At 51.9% G+C, this 21678-nt stretch overlaps 9 protein-coding genes across 9 annotated transcripts; 4 read left to right on the top strand and 5 right to left on the bottom strand.

Annotated features, from left to right (window-relative positions):
• Positions 1-728: 728 nt before the first annotated feature.
• Positions 729-4334, bottom strand: N7477_001739 (uncharacterized protein; the record flags this gene model as incomplete). Its single annotated transcript, XM_056963402.1, has 1 exon — positions 729-4334. One exon carries the CDS (start codon positions 4332-4334, stop codon positions 729-731), a length of 3606 nt encoding a protein of 1201 aa, XP_056826321.1.
• Positions 4335-4818: 484 nt separating this feature from the next.
• On the bottom strand, positions 4819-6894 carry N7477_001738 (MICOS complex subunit MIC60; the record flags this gene model as incomplete). The annotated part of the gene is made up of 5 exons (XM_056963401.1): positions 4819-4863; positions 4920-5072; positions 5131-6551; positions 6613-6721; positions 6781-6894. 5 exons carry the CDS (start codon positions 6892-6894, stop codon positions 4819-4821), a joined length of 1842 nt encoding a protein of 613 aa, XP_056826320.1.
• A 1077-nt stretch (positions 6895-7971) lies between these two features.
• N7477_001737 (Rab family GTPase) lies at positions 7972-8886 on the bottom strand (the record flags this gene model as incomplete). Its single annotated transcript, XM_056963400.1, has 4 exons — positions 7972-8577; positions 8638-8664; positions 8723-8742; positions 8817-8886. The coding sequence occupies 4 exons, from the start codon at positions 8884-8886 to the stop codon at positions 7972-7974; spliced, it is 723 nt and encodes a 240-aa protein (XP_056826319.1).
• Positions 8887-9185: 299 nt separating this feature from the next.
• Positions 9186-11345, top strand: N7477_001736 (putative phosphoinositide phosphatase (Sac1); the record flags this gene model as incomplete). The annotated part of the gene is made up of 3 exons (XM_056963399.1): positions 9186-9396; positions 9443-9787; positions 9859-11345. 3 exons carry the CDS (start codon positions 9186-9188, stop codon positions 11343-11345), a joined length of 2043 nt encoding a protein of 680 aa, XP_056826318.1.
• A 666-nt stretch (positions 11346-12011) lies between these two features.
• N7477_001735 (tetrahydrofolate synthase) lies at positions 12012-13731 on the top strand (the record flags this gene model as incomplete). Its single annotated transcript, XM_056963398.1, has 3 exons — positions 12012-12029; positions 12125-12262; positions 12325-13731. 3 exons carry the CDS (start codon positions 12012-12014, stop codon positions 13729-13731), a joined length of 1563 nt encoding a protein of 520 aa, XP_056826317.1.
• A 468-nt stretch (positions 13732-14199) lies between these two features.
• N7477_001734 (glycylpeptide N-tetradecanoyltransferase swoF) lies at positions 14200-15898 on the top strand (the record flags this gene model as incomplete). The annotated part of the gene is made up of 4 exons (XM_056963397.1): positions 14200-14272; positions 14339-14789; positions 14863-15646; positions 15701-15898. The coding sequence occupies 4 exons, from the start codon at positions 14200-14202 to the stop codon at positions 15896-15898; spliced, it is 1506 nt and encodes a 501-aa protein (XP_056826316.1).
• Positions 15899-16195: 297 nt separating this feature from the next.
• On the top strand, positions 16196-17952 carry N7477_001733 (uncharacterized protein; the record flags this gene model as incomplete). The annotated part of the gene is made up of 2 exons (XM_056963396.1): positions 16196-16328; positions 16460-17952. 2 exons carry the CDS (start codon positions 16196-16198, stop codon positions 17950-17952), a joined length of 1626 nt encoding a protein of 541 aa, XP_056826315.1.
• A 658-nt stretch (positions 17953-18610) lies between these two features.
• Positions 18611-19702, bottom strand: N7477_001732 (zinc-binding alcohol dehydrogenase family protein; the record flags this gene model as incomplete). Its single annotated transcript, XM_056963395.1, has 1 exon — positions 18611-19702. One exon carries the CDS (start codon positions 19700-19702, stop codon positions 18611-18613), a length of 1092 nt encoding a protein of 363 aa, XP_056826314.1.
• A 558-nt stretch (positions 19703-20260) lies between these two features.
• Positions 20261-21140, bottom strand: N7477_001731 (putative 2-hydroxychromene-2-carboxylate isomerase; the record flags this gene model as incomplete). Its single annotated transcript, XM_056963394.1, has 4 exons — positions 20261-20461; positions 20523-20669; positions 20717-20805; positions 20852-21140. 4 exons carry the CDS (start codon positions 21138-21140, stop codon positions 20261-20263), a joined length of 726 nt encoding a protein of 241 aa, XP_056826313.1.
• Positions 21141-21678: the final 538 nt, after the last annotated feature.

Here is a 21678-nt window from a genome sequence, read left to right as displayed (position 1 = left end):
TGGAGCGTATACTATAATGTGTTGGTCTCAAGCCCAAAGCTTGCTTTAGGGGCCATATCCATCCCTTATGTACAATCGCGTCCGTATTTCACGATGATTTCGAAAAGATCGTCGGATTCCTTATCTTCGAGTATTGAATCCTTTCTATTGCCCTAAGTAGGTTAACGTCGAGTTTGCATGCCGGGGTGAGTCCTGATATATCACCTGTAACACAATACGAAGAACATACTGTCATTCTTAGGAAATGGGGGAGACGATTCTGGTCTTTGGAAGCGTTCAATTTTTGATGATGAGGGCATTGTTCCTTGCCAAAGCCAAGAACGTAATTCAAGGGTGAGAACTTGTGACTATCATTGAGCCTAGGCGAAGAAGGCCTTGTTGATAAGAACACAATTATGTCACGGAATTCCACGGATTCAAAGTATGAGTCCGGGGACACGACTTCTTACATAGACCTATAAAAAGAGTCTCTCACAGCCTAGACAGGATTTCCCTGGAAACGAGTATTTGTAATGAGATGATGTCAGGGTCCATATCAAACAATATAAATGAAAGAGGGATACCCCAGATGCATAAATAAGAATACAAGAATTGATCGATCCACAAGAAAAAAAAAGAGTTCTGTATCGAGCCTAGGGGGTATATATACGCTATGAGAGATGACCACGTCTCAAAGAACAAACAGAACAACAAAGGATGAGAAGGGATTCACTCGCTGTACAAATCCACTAAAGCCAGAACACCCATCGCGCACCAGAAACAGCACCCCGAAGAACACCGCGCACGAGCTTGAATCCCATGACAATCAACCAAACCCACCACAGCATACTGACAAGCGCCCATTCAAGGATGACGAAACCAGCCCGCCGGACCCAGCGGAGTCGACGACGGCGCTTTCGTACGCCTCTGTCAAGAGCATCAGTGAGAGACTTGACTGCCAGTGTACTGGTCGTATTGAGCTGAACGCAAAGATCCTCTGCTTGGTCGGCTGTGGCTCGGACACGGGGAGCGAGGAATTGGGTGAGGAGAGTCTCCAGGTCTTTCAGCTGGGCGCGAAGAGGTGACGATGTAGTTGTGGTGAAGTGGTGCATGGATTGCTGGAATGAGTATTGGGTTGTCTCGAATCGCCGGAGAAGATTTTGGGCTGCGAGATCGAATTCGTTGACTCTTATCACGCGGTTGACGGTTGTGCCGGAACCCATGGAGGATTGAAGCCAGTGAGGTGGTGGATCGCGGACGCTGTGAGCTCGGCGGGTGATTTCTCGGGCTTTGATGCCAGATGAAAGCAGCAAAATTCGGGTTCGCTCAATTTCTGTCTTGCTAGGTACGCCCGAGTCATTCGATGTTTGGATGCTGCGATCTGAGATACTCCATGCGCGACTCGCTCCTGATAATGCGGGTCTTTGGTCGGTGGGGCGTTGAGGGTATGCTCGGGCTTGAGCAAGTCCAGTGACAGGAGGACGAGTAAGACTGAAGGGGACTGAAGGGTCCTTGATATCATGCTGCTTGGTGCGTCCTCGATTCAATTGTGAAGCAGGGGCAAAATCAAATGTTCGGCTCCTAGATAGAATCGTCCTCTTTGGATCGTCACCTTGTCCGCGGGATGCAGCTGCACCTTCACGGGAGCTACCGAAGTCCTGTGCATCTGTCGAGTCAATGCGCTCATCCTGCCGCAATGGCGAGGTGAAGCTTGGTAAAGAGCCTTTGAAACTTTTAGATGGTGTGGCTTTTTCAGTCTCCCGGCGAGTGAGGCGCGAAGGTTCCTCGCCGAGATTCGGCAGGCGTCGGAGGAGTCCCTTGGCCGCAGATCGTTTGTCCGTCTTCCGTTCCTCATCATCAGAATCGCTATCATCCGAGGCGACAGTGGTAGCAGATGACGACTTTCGGGAATCGGGTGGTGCATCCTTCTTCATGATCATGTCTCCAACCTTTGATACTTCATTTCCAACAAGCTCAGCTATGCGTCCAGGTCCTTTCAGTATACCTCGTAGCTTCGACTCGGCAGAATTTTGGACCTTTCGTCCTCGAGAACCATCTATACGTTCGTCCTCCGGCGAATCTGGATTCTCAGTATAAGAGGAAGACACAACGTCCGGCAATGGGCTTGGTTCAAGCTTCGATGTCTTCGATTTTTGCTCGGCACGCTCAGGTGGAGAGCTCAAGCTTGGACGAGGCAATGGCTTCGTTTCAGGTATCGCATCTTCATTTCCTTTCAGGTCCCGATCTCCTTGTTTGCTCTTGCTTCGCTCATGGCGAGAAGCGATCTTGTGACGAAGTCCCTTCTTGGCTGGTGAAGGGGACCGACTCGAGGGCGGAGAAAGGTTGACTGCGATACTAGGGAAGTAGCTAGCTTGAGCTGGAGAGTTGGGAGCGGTGCTGTCCCTTTCTTCAAACGACATCCGAGAGTTGTATCTGTCGTCCATACTTCCAGCCGAGGAGAAAGAGGCCCCCCCCTTTGTAAGACTTGTCTTGGTACTGAGTGACGGGAAGTAAGAGTGAGTAGCTTTGTCTTCGTCTGCACCGAGAATTGCCGCGGCGGGGGATTTGGCTCTAGATACTCGAGGGTCAGATGAGTTCGCACCATCCTTGGATTTCTCTTGGTCTTTCCGTGAATGTGCCCAAGCCCGACGGGTTGGTTCTCCCGACGTCCGCCGTTCGTCACTTGAATTGCTTGAGGCGCTACCAGAGCGCATTTGAACTTTGTCCCATCGGGAGTGCTTCAGTGAGCTAGATTCACTTCGATCACGAATGTTTTGTGAATGACCCCGGAATCTTTTTCTGTGTCGTCCACGGCCAACGCTATTGAATTCAGGGCCCAATGCAGGGTGGTTACTTGATATAGAGGTATGGGATGACATTACCCCCGCGTCCTCCTTTTCAATTGCCCCGTGTCGTTTTGATTGCGCGGCTGTTTCTGATTTGGTGACGGTCAGAACCAGCTCTTCTGGGTTTGGGTAAAGCGGATTGCTATCTTTGTCGACAATTTTGGCCTTATTTACACCATCTTCAAGCCAGGCTGCATCAGCTAGGAGCTCAGCAGGTGAGATTTTCCAGTCGAGTCGTGGCCGAGGAGCCTTGACGCTATTTGTGCGGCTAGCACGTCTCAAGCTCGAAGAAGGGGACGTGGCCAACATATCCATATCATCCGGATCATCATATGACTGGGACCGTTGCCCTTGCTGAAATGGGGGAAGCTTGATGGATTGCGTCTGATCATGGGCCATATGGCCATACTTCTCCTCGATACCTGTGACCCAATCATGAACCTTGTCGACGTCATGCCAGCCTTGTATCTCTGGATCAATCGGACACCTTTCTCGATATCTGACCCTTCGATTACGGATCATCTGGAGAGGATTGTATTCCCGACTAGTAGATGAGCTAGCAGCTGCTTGATGCAGAGACTCGTGGTCATCTTCGGTTTGGGGGGTTCGAAGCGGGGGCAGCAATGGAAGGAGCCGTAGATACTCATGAAATAGATCAAAATGACGACGAGCTCGATCCGCGCGGGCAAGTGTGTGACTAGAAAATTCATATGCTCGAGTGTTGCCAACCGCGGTTGCTGGTAAAAGCTCCGCCACAGGAGAATGTCCGCGCTGAGGTGTTGGCGGAGAAAGATGGTCTCCGTGTGTCTGGCTGGTATTTCGAAATGGATGTGTATGTCTCTGCGGAGACGGGGCATGCGGATCAGTTGGTCCTGCAGCAAGCTGAGAAACAGACATTGGTCTGCGAATACCGGACCCTGTAGCGAGCCCAGAGGCTGTCCTTCGCCGAGACTCATTAAGGTTCAAAGCCAGGTTCACAATCTGGATGGAATCTCTGTCAAGGCCAGGTGTCTCTAGGCTATGCCCTTCGGTGTTAGCTCCTGATGAAGCTCGGGATGTATCCAGTTCCGGAGGAGGCGTGGGGCTTCGTTGCGCCATTGCTGGACTCGCAGCTGAAGTAGCCGAAGTCTCCGAGACGGCATTCTTGTGACGATTCCATGGAAAGCGTGATCTTTTCTTCGGGACCACGATGTCCGCCTCTGGGGCACTTCGTTTCTCTGCAGGTGGCTCCGATGCGCGATGATGATGTGAGCTGACCCGGGAGCTCTTTGAGTGTGGGAGAGGGTCAAGCAGGAAGCCACTAGAGCTTTGCATTCTGCGCTGAGCAGGGTTTCTGCTATCGCCCTCCCGAGAACTGCTGCCCAGTGTGCTGCCCTCAAGCTCCCCGCTTGGTCGACCGCTACTAGTAGCGGCAGGGCCCGCTGCTCGCCGGGCCGACTGAACATCGTATCGGTACAGAGGCGACCGGTTGCCTGAAGATGTGTCTCGATTTTCGTCTGTCGAAGGCATTGAACCCCGTGCGCTTTGATGATGACGTTGCGACATCTGAGCCGAGGGGAGGGCGAGAGAGCTAGATTGCCGCGCCCGTCAAAGAGGCAACAGACATCGCTTGCCAGACAAGTCTCAGCATTAGCGCGATATCAAGAAGAAAACAATCGCAGACTCGTAGGCAACAAACAAGGGTGCATGGGAATCGCTCAATGTCGGTTGATCTACACCATCGGACTTGCGCGTCACGCAGCGAGTGCTGAGTAAGCTAAATATAGGTTCTCATTTATCCGCAAGACGTTAAAACAGTCCCTGAAGCATGTCTGACATTGAGACTGACTTGGAAGTGATTTTCACTGTCTCTCTACAAGACTTCCGACCACCAGGCACATAGGAAACATTCTAGCATTTGGGTCTAACGCAAAAGTACAACTAGAGGTACACTTCCTGTAGACAAGACGAAGATATACAGGATTAAATGAATTCAGCATCGCTCAATATATGCTTACTCAACCCGCAAGCACTGGAGGCGGGCTTCGGTCTCAATGACCTATCAGGAAGACACGTTAGCGAATTTTCTCAGCCTAAATTTGGTTGTGGACTCACCTCAAGAGCCTGCTTAACTTCAAGAACCCTGCGAACATCTGCCATCCAATCCTTGCTCAAAATCTTGGCCCAGCCCTGAAGGCCGTTCATCTCACGGGCAGCAGCGTCGACGTTGCCCTCCTCTAGCAAATTCTCAGTGCGGAGGAGAATGCTCTCAACGTCGTCACCGTCAGCAAGGCCATCCTTTTTTGAACATAACCTTACTCAGGACCAGGCTAGCAGCGTGGCTTGCGATACCAGCATCCTCGGGCAGCAAGCTAGCCTTGCGAACCTCGCTGGCAACACGGCGGAACCGCTCCATGATCATGGCTGTGGAGGGAATACCGCGTTGGTAAGCAGTGGGGTTGATGGAGGCAATAGCGGCATCAACAACTGGATCGTCGGCAGCCAGCTCCTTAACGGCAACAAGTTCACGGACGAACGGACGGGGAACCTCGGCGCGCTCGAGAGAAGAGCGAACGGCATCGACGGCAACCTGAAGCTGCTGGGTCTTCAGGTTGGTGTCAATGACGCTGCTCCAGCCGGTAGTCAACTGCTCAAGCTCAGTGATGTTGGCGGTGAGCTCATCTAGCTTGCCAAGACGACCCTCACGCTCGCGCTCAACCAGATCCTTGACCTCGTGGACGTATTTGCGGTTGAGTTCAATGGCCTGCTCAACAAGTTCATTCTTCAGGCGCTGCTCAGCGAGCTCCTGGGCACGGAGAAGCTCGGTCTTAATCTTATCTTGGTAAGCCAGGGCAAGCTTCTCACGCTCAGCCTCGAACTCCTCGCGGAACTGGGCAACCTCGGCATTGCGCATCTCCTCAAAACGGCGAATGAGTTCCCGAGCCGATTCGTCGAAAGTGTTGTGAGCCTTGGTAATCTCCTCCTGGGCGGCCTTAGCCGCCTCAGTACGAATGGCGGAGATCTTCTCGCCAATCTTCTGTAGCTCCTCCTTGGCCTTGGCGACGGGCGCAGAGTACTTGCCGGCATTCTCATCGGCACTGATAACGGAGACGATGTCGTTGAATGTCTTGACCAGCTCCTGCACCACAGTCTCATCACCCTCCTGCGCCTTGAGCAGCTCGATGTGGCTAACAGCAACAGCGGGCTGGCGAGGCTCGTCGAGAGAGACAGGCTTCTCCTCCTTCTTCAGGGCAGGCTTTCCCTCCTTCTGACCTGTTGAGTCCGTGGCCTTGTCTTCCTTAGCCTTGAGGACAGCCGCATTGCGGTCCTGCGGCGAGGCACTTTCGGTCTTGGTCTGGCCCTCGTGGGCCTGAGAGCTCATGTGAGGACCGCTTTTGGAGACATCACTTCCAGACTGCTCAGCAGAGACTCTCCACGACAGACCGCTCTTGCTGGGGATTGTGACGGACTTGCCCTCGTCCCGAGACGCAGCAGTGATACGGTTTTGGTGGCGCGAGGCGTTTGGGAAGCGGCGGTAGAAGTCACGCTCCTCGAAGTAGAGTACGCATTCCTCGCCGTAGGGAATATACTCAGTGAAGAAGTCGTGGAAGTTGTCGGACTTGAGGGCTAGGAAGATGCTACCGCCATAGGCGAAGCCGGAAGTAAGAATTAGGTACAAGAGGAATCGGCGGAAACGACCATTCTTGCGAGGCGCAGCCGCAGAAGTAGACGGGAGAGCCTTGGGTTCTGCCGGAGTACTGAATTAGCTGATGATCCTAGATTGAATGTCGATGGAGGCCAGCGGTACCTTGTTCGGCGAGCTTGGGCACAGTCTCACGTGGGACGCTCGATTCAGAGGAAGGCGTGACGGGCGTGGGGCTACCAGGCGCAGGAGGCTTGGAGTCGGCGAAGAATCGCTACGTAGAATGCAAGATCAGTTGAATTGAGTGGGCACATGAGCAGAAGTTCGTCGTACCTGACCCGAGAGCCGGCTGCTAGCGCCGGCCTTGGACAGCCATTGAGAAGGCAACCGTTGGCGAACGGGGCCAGACAGCAGCTGCCGACCCGGAGCAATTGAGGAGCGCAGCATGACGAGCCGCACAATCGCCAGAGAGCGGGGAAGGTTAGCAAAGGTGGATGGTAGAGAAACGGGAAGTTGAGCAAGTCGCGATCCGCTCCGAGCCTGCAGGCGGTCAGCCCGGTGTCGCTCAACTCCCGTAGTGCTGACTGCATCACTCGAATCAATGCGAGGGAGTCTATGCATTTTCCAGTTTAACAAAAGATTTCTCTGTCAACGTCTAGAGCTCGGTAGTTCCAACTCAAATCTTAGTATGAATTCTTCAATCCAAGAATATCCCTTTCCCATCCTAGTTGTGCACTATACACCCACTGGGAGTTAGCTCGAGAGAACCATTGATCTATTCATACGTTGGATCCACGATAGGACAGAATAGGACGGATTTTAATAGATTGAATCCTTGTAGGCAAAGATCCTAAGCTAGTTTAAAAGAACTTTGCAACCAAAGTTGCCGAATAAGGCGGCACAAGTAAATCTTTTTCGCCAAGGCAGGTATCTGATCCAAGTACCTGGGCCATCTTAACAATAGTTACCAAACTTCACTATGACATTGAAAGACTGTCGGAGTCTCGTCTCATATGCTTTACGATAGAGTTGCTGTTCACCACCTATGCTACAACGTGGATATTCAAGTACACAGTCGGAAAGAAATATATTATCGGGCATAGCATACTGAGAGTGGCTCTGAAACAAGGAAGGAGATAGTAACAGTGCGGGAATTCAGCCCAGCAAAAGAGTAGATGCAGACGCCGGGTTCAAAGGGAGAAGTACAAGGGAAATCGAAGACAGACGAGCCCTGCCGCAACATGTCTAAAGCCAAATTCCAGATGCGTTCGTGGAAAGTCGAAGAATACCTCCGCCGGCGGCAGATCCCCGAGAAGGGCGAGCGAAAGTTCAAGGGTTCAGGATAGAGAGACTAAGTGTACGGCGAACCGAGAGTCTACCTCTCGTGTCGATATGTCGTGTTAGGGGAGGTCCATGCCACAACCTGACCAAACGAAGTCAGACTGGGATTGGACATTCGGGGAATTGTGGCAGGAGGTGAACACAAAAGCTGGATATCGGGGAAATCGAGAAAAAATTAATGGCTTAGCAGTTGCAAGCACCGGCACCCTGAGTGCCAGGGGCCTCGGGCCGCAGGTCGACACCAGGTCGAGGGGCCGCCCCACGCAGGTTCCGGGGACCAGCCTGATCGAGAGGCAGCTTCTTTGCGATGGCTGTGAACAATTCAGTGACGTTCGTCGATGACTTCGCGGAAGTTTCGAAAAAGAGGAGACCAGCCTCTCGGGCGTAGGCTTCAGCATCTGCGGTCGGAATAGCCCGCTTATCAGGACTCTCGGTAACAAGATCGAGCTTATTGCCTGCCAGCGCAATCACAATGTTCTCGTTAGCTTGACGCTGGAGCTCCTTCACCCAGGACTTGGCCTTGTCCAGCGAAGACTGGAGCAGGTAGATGACGGTCAGCGATCGTGATTTGAATGGGATTATACAAGTCAGACGTACAGCTTGGGTGATGTCATAAACCACAACAGCACAGTTGGCATTTCGATAGTACATGGGAGCCAGCGACTTATATCTCTCCTGGCCAGCAGTGTCCCAGATTTCAAACTTGACGGTGGTGCTCTCGTCGAGGGAGATGGTTTGTGTTAGGAAAGCGGCGCCGATAGTTGACTCGCGGTAATCATCGAATTGGTCCTATATCGGCAGGTCAGTTTCATCTCATTCGGGTTTCGGTCATCAGTTTTAAAAGCTTACCTTAACGAATCGCAACACCAGCGAACTCTGAAGATAGCGATAATGTTAGCGCCCGATAAAGATAGTGGCAGACTGAAAATCGAACCTTTCCGACAGCGGACTCGCCTGAACAAAGAAGAAAACGTTAGGTTCTGTGAGTGTAAAACGAGGTTCAAGTTGTTACGACGAGCATAACCTACCGAGCAAGACGAGCTTGAACTGGGCGAACTTGGCCCCGGGGCGGGCGCCTGCTGGTTGACGGGAGGCCATGACCAGGGGATAAGGGGACTTCGGATTAAGGCGGATTGGACGAGGGAGTAGAACTCTCAGAGGAAGAAAGAATCAAAGACAGTATAGACGAGGCTGTTTGAGGGTCCGAGAATAAGTGATGGGTGGAGGGAGTTCGAGAGTGCCCAAGGAAGAGAGAGTGGATGACGGAACGAGCCACAGGTGCAGCGGGGCGGTGTGGCGGTACTTGGCCTGTTGACTTACGCACCTGCCGCTGTGCATGTGTTTGGTTCCTGGTTGTTCATATCTCCCCTGACTGCTTTGATTCAGGCCAGTCCAACATGGCTCCTCAAATTCTCCCATTTAGGGATGTCAACTTACATGCATCGCCGTCTCATTATGCATTTACCTCCCCGTCCTCCCCCCAGGCACCAACGCTGGTTATAGACCGGCCGACTGGTGACCTCCGCCTCAGCGATGGTCTCTCCATTTCTGGCACCAAACGCATTTCCAGCATTGCGGGGATTTTGGGGATAGTGAAGTTGAAGCTGGGTAAATATACATGCACCGCCGAAAATGTTCGGACTGACCCTGGTAGACAAGTACATCATCGTCATCACCAAGGCACAGCCGATGGGACGCCTGTGCGGCCATATGGTGTACAAGGTCGCTTCGACGGAATTCCTTCCCATGCGCGAACGCCCGCTCCACGATACCGATGAAGATACCTATCTCGCGTTGATTAAAGACATGCTGCGCACCGGGCCCATGTACTTCTCCTACTCCCTGGACCTCACCAATAGCTTCCAGCGCCAGTCGCAAAGTGCCTCTACTATCCCCATGTGGAAGCGTGCCGACGACCGCTTCTTCTGGAACCGCTTCATTCAGTCAGACTTGATCGACTTCAGTCTGGGAGAATCTGACACGAGCGGCATTCGCTATGGTCCGCAGCCGGGTGTCGACCCCTTCATCCTTCCTGTCATGTTCGGCATGATGCGTATTTCCCCGCCCGAGTCAAGGGAACGTCGTTCACATTTGCGCTGATCACTCGACGATCCCGACACCGCGCCGGAACGAGATATTTCACCCGAGGAATCGACGAGGAGGGCCATGTCTCGAATTATAACGAAACAGAGCAAATCGTCATTTTGAATGACGCGACAGGTGGACTCTCAGGCTTTGCTGGAGGGCAGTCGATGACCAATGGCAAAGCTAGCCAAGATCTCCAGGTCTATTCATTTGTGCAAACCCGAGGCAGTGTGCCCGTTTTTTGGGCCGAAGTGAACGACCTCAAATACACGCCTAAGCTCCAGGTCCGGGGTGTTGATACCGCTGTCGAAGCCGCGCGCAAGCATTTCTCTGAGCAGATTCACCTGTATGGAGAGAACTATTTGGTCAATCTGGTCAACCAGAAAGGCAGGGAGGAACGCGTCAAAAAGGCCTACGAGCAGCTGGTTCAAATTCTCATCTCTTCTTCCACCGAGACCACCGAGGCTGACCGTGCAACTTCCGAAAAGATCCACACTTTGGAGCCAGGCCTCAAGCAGAAGGAGATGGATCATCTTCACTATGTTTACTTTGATTTTCACAACGAGACCAAGGGCCTCAAATGGCACCGCGCTGAACTTCTGATGGGTCGTTTGCAGGACGGACTGACTAAAGGTGGCTACTTCCGAGGCATTGAATCTCCTGGAGTCCCCGGCGGACAGCTGGAAGCTCGATCGACACAAAGCAGCGTGGTCCGGACCAACTGTATGGATTGCCTTGACCGCACCAACGTTGTGCAGAGCATGCTTGGCCGCTGGGCGGTTACGCGACAGCTCATGGATGCTGGTGTCCTTCGTCAAGGCGAGTCGGCAAACGATGACCGCGAGTTCGAAGACCTTTTCCGCAATGTCTGGGCCGACAATGCCGACGTGGTTTCCAAGTCCTATTCCGGTACAGGCGCTTTGAAGACTGACTTCACTCGCACGGGCAAGCGCACTCGAGCTGGAGCTCTTCAGGATTTGAGAAACTCCATCACTCGCTACGTGCGCAACAATTTCATGGACGGTCCTCGCCAGGATGGATTCGATGTATTTTTGGGCGCCTATCTCCCCTCGCACTCAGGCCCTGCGAACATTCAGCTGTTCCTTGACAGACGCCCCCTGGTTATCCAAGCCGTTCCTTACGTGTTCGCCGCGAGTCTGTTCTTGGTTCTCGTGGCCATGCTCACACGACAACTACCCGATGCTGCTGTCTGGCCCCTGCGCGTGTTCATGATATTCTGGTTGGTAATTGGCGCGTACTGCTTCCGCTTCATTTACGGTCACGGTATGCTCTATGTCAACTGGCCCAAGTTGAACACTCCTGTTGCTGGCGCCGAGGGATACCAGGATGCTATGATCAAAGCCCGTTCCGACCCTATTATCGGAAACTGGCTTCCGAACAAAAGACATCAGCGCGGCATCAGCAATGCCCGTCTCGTGTTCCTTGAGGAAGGCAAGACCAGGATCGAATGATTCATGTCTTCCCAGTCAATCCTCTTTGTCACTGTTACGCCCGCTCCTTCGCTTTCACTTCTGTATACTCAATGGCTGTATTTCTTATTTTCTATTATTTTGTATTTCTTTTCCGCAGACAGGCTTTGCCCTTGAGCCGTTTACCCCATGTCTCTTTCAACGGCAGTTTCATCCACCTCTACCTCTTCATCTTGACCAAGCAAAAATTAGACCGTGTGCACCTTCGCATGGGCTCATGTCATATCACTCAATCTTAGCGTCTCGTGAAGTAGACAATGCTTACGGCTGCGCAAAACCCAGTCAATCCATATGAACGGACCGATTTTCTTGTGCCTTATTGCGTATACCGCGAGCAAAGTGCAAAAAAGAGTATTCAAAACAATGCTCTCTCTATTCCTTTGACTATGCCTCTCTTCATCCAACCAAAAGATATCCTATCTCCGATCAGCATCACGTGAGATTTCCGATGCGACTCCGTCTTTCCCGAGGAGATCCTTTCATCGGGAGAACCAAGCAGAGAAGATTGAGCCGCCGGGGTTTCTTGTCGTAGCCCTCGCCTGCTCCCTTGAACAAGCAATTCTGGTCTCTTTGTCTATGAGAGGTATTTGGGTCCCTCTTCGTTGGCAGTCCTTCCCAAGGCGCCGAGTCTCGACTCGCTCGGCCACTATGACTCGCACATATGAGGTATGCACCTCGGAACCCCCCCGCGCGAGTTGACTCCGCGGTGATGCGCAAGGAATTTTGTGTATCATATTTACTCACATGAGCAATACTTCTAGAATGCCATCTCGGCGCTCAATTCCCTGCAGACCAACTATGCGATTGTAGAAGAGCTTAGGAAGTCCAAATCCCCCGCAGATCAGAATGCGCGCTCACTCCCGGAGACTGTCGAATGGCTTCGGCGCATTGGACATACGGTTCGTAAATGCAAGATGTTGAGCTTTGGGAGAGCTGAGGGCTAACATGACTTGCACCCCAGCCTTCCGAGCTCGATCGCATCAACCCAGTTCATGTGGCTGGCACAAAAGGCAAGGGCTCGACCTCCTCGTTCATCTCAACAATTCTTGCCCAGTACACGAAGCCACAAGCAGACCAGTCGGCTCCCCGACTCCACAAAATCGGTCTCTTCACTTCTCCGCATCTCCGCTTTGCTCGCGAGCGTATTAAGATTGATAATGAACCGCTGTCTGAGGAACAGTTTACTCGCTACTTCTTCGAGGTTTGGGACCGTCTAGAGGAGTCGGCTAGACTGGCCGGCGAGGACCCGACCGCTCGGGGCACAAAGCCTCAATATTTTCGCTATTTGACCCTCATGGCGTTCCACACATATTTGAGCGAGGGCGTCGATGCCGCGGTTATCGAGTGTGGAATTGGCGGAGAATACGACTGTACCAATGTGATCCAGAACCCCACAGTATCGGTGATCACAAGTCTTGGGATCGACCATGTTGCCATGTTAGGTGATACAATTGACCAAATTGCCTGGCACAAGGGTGGTATCATCAAGCCTGGCGCAAGAGCTTTTAGCGCACCGCAACCTCCGGCCGCTATCGAGGTACTGAAGAAGCGTGCTGCCGATAAGGGCTCCAGGCTTGACTTTGTGCCTGCGCACCCTGATCTTCAGGCTGGCAACAGCCAAGTGAAGCTTGGATTGGCTGGTGATTTCCAATACAATAATGCCTCAGTAGCAGTCGCTGCCGCCGCGGAGTTCCTTCGCAAGACAGGAATTGCAAAAATCTCAGAGGACATCATGTCAGAAACCCTCCCAGCCGAGTTCAAGAAAGGCCTTGAGGAGACCCGCCTCGGTGGCCGATGTGAAACCCGGTACGAGAAGAACGTGTCCTGGTATATCGATGGAGGACACACATTAGAGAGCATTCGACTCGCTGGCCAGTGGTTCGCCGGACGAATCCAAGCAGATTCATCCTCTAGCGACCTTGCGACGAAAAAGACCCGGATTTTGATCTTCAACCAGCAGACGCGAAATAGTACAGCCTTGGCCACTGCACTATATGAAACTCTCGCTGCAGCGCTCGGGTCCACAATGCCCTTCACTCACGCCCTGTTCTGTACCAACATGACCTACAAGCAAGCCGGCTACCGACCTGACCTAGTCAGCATGAACACAAATGCCGACGACGTTGAATTACTCCGCGTGCAAAAGTCTCTAGCGAGTGCCTGGAACGAGATCGACCCGTCCGCTCAGACACATGTGTTCGGTACCATTGAAGAGGCTGTGGACTTTGCACGAGACGTGGCGGAGCAAGAACGCAAGGTGCTGCAGGAAGATGAGACACCAGTGATGACCTTTGTCACTGGTAGTCTGCATCTGGTCGGTGGCTTCTTGGATGTCATCGAGACTAAGCCCTACACTGAGAGCGGCTGAACTGGTTGTTGGCTTGATCAACAGCCCGGCTCTGAGAATTTTGAATCTCGCATCAAAGCTGAAGGACTTAATTCGAAATAGCGCGATGTGAAGGGTCATATAGAGGTGTTTGTGCATTTCAACAATTCGAAATTAGATTCCCATTTTGCAATACAATACGTCCATCTTCTGGCTTAGGGGTGCTTAATTATTAGGGACGTTGGCCTAATTGCGTCAAGACGCCTGCGCTTCTAGGGCCCCTCCAAGCTGTAAATGGATAGAGCTAATTTTGAAGACCTATTGATAACCAAGATCTGTATCTAAAACTCATGCGAATACTTGATTTCCTTGAGCCCGCATCGCTAGTCATATCGCAACAGGCTTACACTCGGCACCCCACTGAGCCGCATTACTTAGGTCAACGTGGGGCCTCAGCGAAATCCTTCCTTCTCCCACTTTCACAACATCTTCTCACCAGCCTCACACAAGATGTCGGACCAAGACAAAGGCAAAGCGCCCCAGCGCGAGAGTGCGTCCGATTCTGGAGCCCCAAGCGAAAAGGGTACGTCCTAAGAGTAACGGTTACGCCGCGCGACCGCTCCGCACTCAACTGACCTCGATTACATAGGTTCCTCCACCTCGAAGAATCTTCCTCCCAAAGCGATAGAGGCTCTTCTGAATATGAACCCTGCATTGAAGAGCGAGCTTGCTACTATGGATCCCGAGACCGCGGCTAAGACTATCGCCAACCTCGACCTCGACCAAATGTTGACCGGACTCTCAATCAATGGAAAGAACCAGAAGGATATGGCCTCCTACAAATTCTGGCAGACACAGCCCGTACCCAGCTTTGAGGATCAGAAGAGCAAAGAGCCTGTTGCCCAGGGCCCTATTAAGATTATCGACCCGGAGCGGGTTCCCAAGACACCTGGCCCGCTGGTTGAGGGCTTCGAGTGGTGCACTCTTGACTTGACAAATGAAGAGGAGCTTAAGGAGCTCTACGAGCTACTGAACAACCATTACGTGGAGGATGATAACGCCATGTTCCGTTTCAAGTACTCGCAGTCGTTTTTGCACTGGTATGGTGGCTCTTCATCTGACTGGATTGTGTGATCTGTGCAGCTTATTAACCATCGTCTGAAATTAATCTAGGGCCCTGATGTCTCCTGGATGGCAGAAGGAGTGGCACGTCGGTGTACGCGCCTCGAAGTCGCGCAAGTTGGTTGCCTCAATTTGCGGCGTCCCAACGGAACTCCGAGTTCGCGGCGAGCGAATTAAGGTGACCGAGATCAATTTCCTTTGCATTCATAAGAAGCTGCGGTCTAAGCGCCTGACCCCGGTTTTGATCAAGGAAATTACTCGCCGTTGCTATGTCAAGGGCATCTACCAAGCCATCTACACTGGCGGCATCATCCTACCAACTCCTGTGGCTTCTTGTCGCTATTATCACCGTCCGCTTGACTGGCTGAAGCTATACGAGATAGGCTTCTCGTTCCTTCCGCACGGTTCGACCAAGGCACGCCAGATCGCCAAGAATCTCCTTCCCAGCAAACCTGAAATCCCGGGCTTGCGTCCCATGGAGGTCAACGATATTGATGCAGTCTACGATCTTTTGGAGCGATATTCGCTCCGATTCGACATGAACCAGGCATTCACTCGCGAGGAGATTGAGCACTGGCTGGTCTTCAAGGAGCAGCCGGGTAAGGATCAGGTTGTCTGGTCGTACGTGGTCGAAGACCCTGAGACTCACAAGATCACTGACTTTGTCTCATTCTACAACCTTGAGTCCACTGTCATTGATCATCCTAAGCACGAGACTGTGCGCGCCGCCTACCTTTACTACTACGCCACCGAGACTGCCTTTACCGAGGACCAGGTCACACTCGCAGCGCGTCTGCAGCACTTGATCAAAGATGCTCTTATCTGTGCAAAGCAAGTATGTCAGATCCCATTAGTACTTACCTTACGAAATCATTTAACACATCTCCAGGAAAAATTCGATGTCTTCAACGCTCTTACCCTTCACGACAACCCTCTCTTCCTTGAAAAGCTCAGATTTGGCGCCGGCGACGGCTCGCTCCACTACTACCTTTACAACTACCGCTGTGCTCCGATCAACGGAGGTGTCAATGACAAGAACCAGCCTGATCCGAAGAAGATGGGAGGCGTCGGCGTTGTCATGCTGTAAAAAGGGAAGAGTGGCTAGTGAATCTGAACGTATTTCGGATACCCCCAAAACGAATGTCTTTTACGCTTCTATAAGAATGAACTGCAAACAAAGTTCATTCAGCCACCCAATACTCTTTTAGTCATTTGTACTATTTACACGTTGTAGCTGTTTGCACGCGATGGCCGAAATGAAAGGACACCTCAGGCAGCAATATCTGACGTCGTCATCCGAAACGTCGCCCGTTCATTCACTTTTTCTCTGTTCTCGCAGTTTAAATTTTACAGGGGTCGGGACTTTTTGTGTAGTCTTCTTTTAATGTTTCTCGCTATCACTCCTGCTAGCTTCGGCTGGACACCTGCGACAGACGTGAGACAGTGGAGAGCTCCCCGCCTTTGCGGCACAACAATGGGCGCAGGTCAGTCGGCTGAACACGTCGGAGCGTCTCCTGGTAAGTCTCGCTGGTCCTGTTCAGCGACGTAGTCTCCTGGGACCCTTGTACCCACATTGGGATCATGATTGCCCTTGAAGCTGTTCTGCTCGAATACCCCTTCTCCCTCGGACCATACTAACCGTAAACAGAGGAGCTGAGCTACGTGCTCGCGGAGCGCTTTGCGACGAAATGCTTCACACCACTGGAGCTGACACATTTCAAAGACAATTTCTTCTCTCGTGCCGCTGAGCAGGGTGGAATTCGTTATTGGAATGAAAACATTCTCTCGGAAATCCTTGGCGTCCCGGATGGCAGCTTCTCTGATGCCAATGAAACCCCACTGGATGCGGGACCCGTCATCTTCCGTATGGTTTCGTACCTTGGAGCATTCCCATTTCAAAATACCATGGCTCCAAGCCTTTTAACGTTTGAGGCTATGGTCAAGGTGGCCGTTCTCTTGACTGAACGATATGGGAAAGTGTTGAAAAGAGGACGCAAGGATCGCATAAAGCTGCTCTTTGGCAGTCTTGCTGATGTCGGAAGAAAGGACATCGAACAAGTTCCAGATGAAACTACTGGTAAGGGTGAGGAGTCGCCTGCAGAAGAAGGTAGTTCTACAGCCGTCAACGCTCATGCCCCGGGGTTTTCAATCGACGAGCCGGCAAATGACGATTACGACGAAGATGAAGATGACGACCTTGCCCTAGCGGCGCTGGAGTCACTAGATGCCATTGAGGTGTTTAAACACGATCATCGAGTCGACCGCACCGCTTATGAAACGCGCATATCTCTGGGTACCTTCCGCCGACTGCTCATGCTGCTGCTCGTGATCGCGCCTCTCAAGCCTTTGGAATCTGTGCAGATTTATACTAATGACCTATCTGCTGAAAGAGTTGAGGCGATTCAAGAAGAGGCAGACAGTATCATTGCGGCTTTTTCCCCGGAGGAAAATGACGGCGGCATCTCATATCGGGCTTTTGCTCGAACAATTTCATCCTCGTTGCCATATCTTTTTGACCCTCTTACACCACTATTCGAGCATCTGTTGTTCAGCAAGAATCTGAATCTTTCTAAAAAGCAACAGGCAGAAGCACGGGACGGAAATATTTCTGTTGAAGAGACTAGAGAGAAGCCCGAAGACGTTCCACTACCTGCACCAATCATGCTTCCAGGCAGCTTCGAGTCGACGATTCTGAATTCGACGCTTCTGTCACACATGTCTTTTTTCTTGCCTTCCACGTCGGCATCACGAAATCTCTTCCGCAACGGCGTACGCCTTCACCCGGTATTCTCTACGTCGGCCCACGGCTCCTCTTTAACGTCATTCTCCCACTACGTCCTTACCTGGCAATCAGCATCGTTGCTGATACTTCAGGGCATGCTAGAGGGTGAGAGTGAGGAGATGCATACCCTCGGTGTCTATCTCCCTCAAACATGGAAATCATCTTCTTCATCACACAGTGCCTCTGTATCGCAAGCCTCTCAACCTCTCCCTTGCCTCTTTCAGCTCTCTCCCAAACACCGAGTCCTCCCAGGCAATCCATCTCCATCCGTTGAAATGAAATCAAATATCCCAGCTGCATGGTTTTCAACACACTCTGGCATTGCCATCGGCTGCAAGAGTCCCCCCACCATCTCGTAGCCACCAGGCCCATCCTAGCCCATATGGCGCAGCAAGTCTCCTCATTGACGTCAACCTGGAATCAGCAGAGCTGCACGTTGCTCCTGTCGGACATGATGGCGTGTTCCTGCCATCAGGCACATCATCTCCGAAGGACAAACCGACAAAGACTAGGATAGATATATACTCTCTTGAGATCTGGGGCGTTGTTCCTGACCCGGAAACAGCTGAATCGGCATCTGGATCTAGCGCCGTAGACGCGCAGAAAGCCAAGTGGGAATTTGAGGCTCGCGAGGCAGAGAGACGGCGCAATATTAACATTAAAGCTGGGGCAGGTGACTCGGCACAGGAAAGTGCGAGATGGCTTTTGGAGACAGCAGGAATCATTGGGGACCATGGGAGGCCCGGTGGTAGCGTTTAATGTTGGAGACTGTAGAATTGGAAACAGTGCAACCGCCACACAATCTTTGCCAATCCCCATGCAGATCAATACATCAATTATCGTTTTCAATGATTGTGTGAACATATAGGTCGGGATTGAAAAACGCCGCATCTCATACAAATTTCGTATCGACAAGGAATTCACTCAGCTAACCCTCTCTGACGCTCATTCTGCTCAGCTTCACACCCAGACATCAAGGGTAAGTCTTCGTCGAAAGCCCAAGTCTACATCACCCCGTCACCCCTTCCGTCTCGCCAATACGCACCACGTATTTGACAGCAGAAACCCTGCCCGCTCGAAGATCTTGCAACGCCCTTGAAGTCCAGCCAGCCCACCGGGACGTACTTCATACGGGTGTCCCGAGAACCAGCCCTGAGACAGGCCCCGGCCAATAAAGTGGAAGAAAGCAGCCCCAAACTCGATATCCTCGAGAGTCTTGCCTGCTGCTGGAGGCATGTGAACCGATCCCGCTATAGTTTGGCCCATGGCGATTCCCTCTGGAGGCTGATAATCACCGCTGGGCAGCATGGTAGTGACCTCCCCTGGCGCAGTCATCACCGCACCGACATTCTGATGACTTCCATGTTCGCCCACCGCATCGTACGCATAGTGTATCGATCGTCCACGCGCGGCTTCCTTGATCTTTGTCCGCACGGCCTCATCACCTTCCCGATAATCAATTATTGTGTCACCCTTCTCGCGATCGATGAGGGTTTCGACGAAGGCGCTGCCCTTTCCAGCTACCGTGATCAGCGGATGGATGTTGGAAAGTCGGGCGAATTTGATCGCAAAGGCTCCAACTGCACTTGCGCCGCCATATACAACCAAAGGCAGAGGCTCGGTGGCCGGGTTCCAGGGCAGAGGCAGCTTTAAGCGCTGATAAAGACCGAGTGCGGCTGTCATGGCAGCGAGCGGGATAGTGGCCGCCTCTGGCCGCATCTTTTGCATTAGCACCAACATGAAGCTTTGAGGGGAATGAGGCCCACCTTCGAACCTGATTTGGGCAGGAATGTGGAAGGTCGTGTAATCGGGCGCGATTGCATACTCGGCCCAGCTGCCGTGAGGTTTCATCACTTGATGGAAGGCGGCGACCTTGTCGCCTTTGTGGAATCCCATCACGCCTTCTCCCACAGCTTCGATGTATCCGGCAATATCGTCTCCTTGATTAGTTGGGGTTCCATCCGCTGGCCACCAGGCAGGGAGTTTCCAGTCTTTAGGATTGGTGCCAGAAACGACAACTCGAATCAGGACTTGGCCAGCTTCAGGGACGGGGACATCGGTGTCTCGGATCGTCAGGATAATGTTTTTATCCACAAAGGCCTCTTTCATGGTTGATGACGATCGATGACGAGTTTCTTGATTTGGTGTTTGCTGGAGGTCCTTGAGATGTGGTTTGGCTTTCCTACATCGTGCGTCGGAGGATGATTTATATAGAGCGCTTCCAGTTCTAGCCCCCCAGAATCCAAATCCAATTATAAGCATGAGGTATTTTTCTGTCCGGTTGGGCGCAATGCAAGCAATCACAACGCTGATCATTGCCACCATGCTATCATCAGTTGAGATGTCAAAGGAGAAGATCTGTTCTCGGTGATCTCCGTACTTCACCCCGTGTCCAATCAGATCGGAGACTTTCCGAGGCTCACGGTTTCTAGCGTCGTACCGCGTACGGACCGAGAAATCAATCGTGAGGGTCTCGAGGGCTCCAAACTGTGTTGAAATTCTGTAACATCCATCCGTACGAAAGTAGGTGTACGTCCTGCCATGCTCCGGAACATGGCTCCTAGTAAGATCTGGCCTTCGGGGCCACTAAAAGTTGATCTAGTAGATACGATCAATTACGCACGAGGTTCATCTCTACCGATTTACAATGTAGAATATCTCTAGCCATCACAGAAGGGCCTTGAAACCTGCGTCTCTGCGATTCAAATCCAGGAAATCAGCCACCTGGCCGAGATGATCCACCCCCCAGAAACCTTCTGTCTTGCCATTAGCATCCGTGCACACAAACCACGGAAGACCAAAGGCTCCCTCCTTGAATGCCTGATCTGTGTTCGACATCAAAAGACCTTTGACATCCGGTTGGCCCATCTGTGAGAAAACACAGTTAGACTAAAGAAACCCCAAATCACGACGGGTGCAAGTAACTCACAGCTGAAAGAATCTCCTCCGTATCATGCTTGCCGAGGACATTCTCCAGAATCGGAAGAAAGCCCTCTGGTTCCGCAACTGTAGAATTTCTTTCAACCCAGAATGCACGATACAGAGCCTCAAGCGCAGCAGGCATCTTCGCAGGGGCCTTCAGGGAAGTGCGCACAGCGCCCGCTGGACAGCTAGCGTCCGAACCGGGAAACCGTCAGGCGGCCTATCTGCTATGGGCACGGAGAAGTAGGTAGCCCATCTCTCGCGCTCTTTGTTGATCCATTTGTCCTTGTCTGGAAGCTGTCAGTGAGAGCTGAAGAACAAGAAGTGTGAACGGACTCTTGATGTTGATAGGAGGCGAATTATCGCAGGCCTGCATCAGACCTCCTAGTAAGATCGGGACATAGGTGACGTCGACCTTGGCGAATGTCGGTGAATTCTGAAGGTCTGAATTAGACCAGTTCCTGGAGTAGTGCGGAGATATGCGCTTGCCTTCAACACGTGGAACGCGATGTATGCGAATGGACTGATCACGTCCACGTAGAGAGTGATCTTTGGATTTGGCATAGTGAGGGTTAGCTGGAAGACGTTTCTCACGCTGCAGACCAGGAGCTTCAAGAACCTGCATTTAGGCCGCGATTTACTGGTAGCTTCATCGCCGTCTTGTTTCCCCGCAAGATGAGTCAGCGTTGATAACAGCAGCCGAGGTTCGGTTATGGATGGGGTAACTTGGAGGGAATAACTTGGATTTTCGTAGAATCTCTTTGTTGGATCATTGCGGTCTAGCGGCAAGGGAGTTGTTTTGATTTCCATTCCAATAGTCTAAGCATATGGCGTCATCGTCATCCATGATTTAGCCTTAGGGCTGCATGAAACACGAGCTGACAAGGGACATGCACTTTTTTGCAGTGTAATTGGACTTTAGATACCCGAGAAATCTCCCTAGATTCAGACAAGAGTCTTTAATATGCTCTGAGTCTTTCTTACTTTCTCTCACTTCTTCAAATGCACACTTTCGTGTTCAATCCAAAGCCTAGGCTAATGTGGATTCCAGTAAAGTAAGCGTCGAATCTAACAAACGACATTTGTTCTAGGCCCTGCCTTTTTTTCTTGCAGCGCGCTCAAAACTTGAGATTTGACGAACCCGGTTCTCGTTTCATCGATTC

The sequence above is a fragment of the Penicillium maclennaniae genome (assembly GCF_028827695.1).
Source record: "Penicillium maclennaniae strain IBT 15551 chromosome Unknown utg000002l:1.0-2354659.0:1.0-2356205.0, whole genome shotgun sequence".
NCBI classification, from domain to species: Eukaryota; Fungi; Ascomycota; class Eurotiomycetes; order Eurotiales; family Aspergillaceae; genus Penicillium; species Penicillium maclennaniae.
The sequence above is the reverse complement of the archived record's forward strand: the minus strand, read 5'-3'. Positions and strand labels throughout refer to the sequence as shown.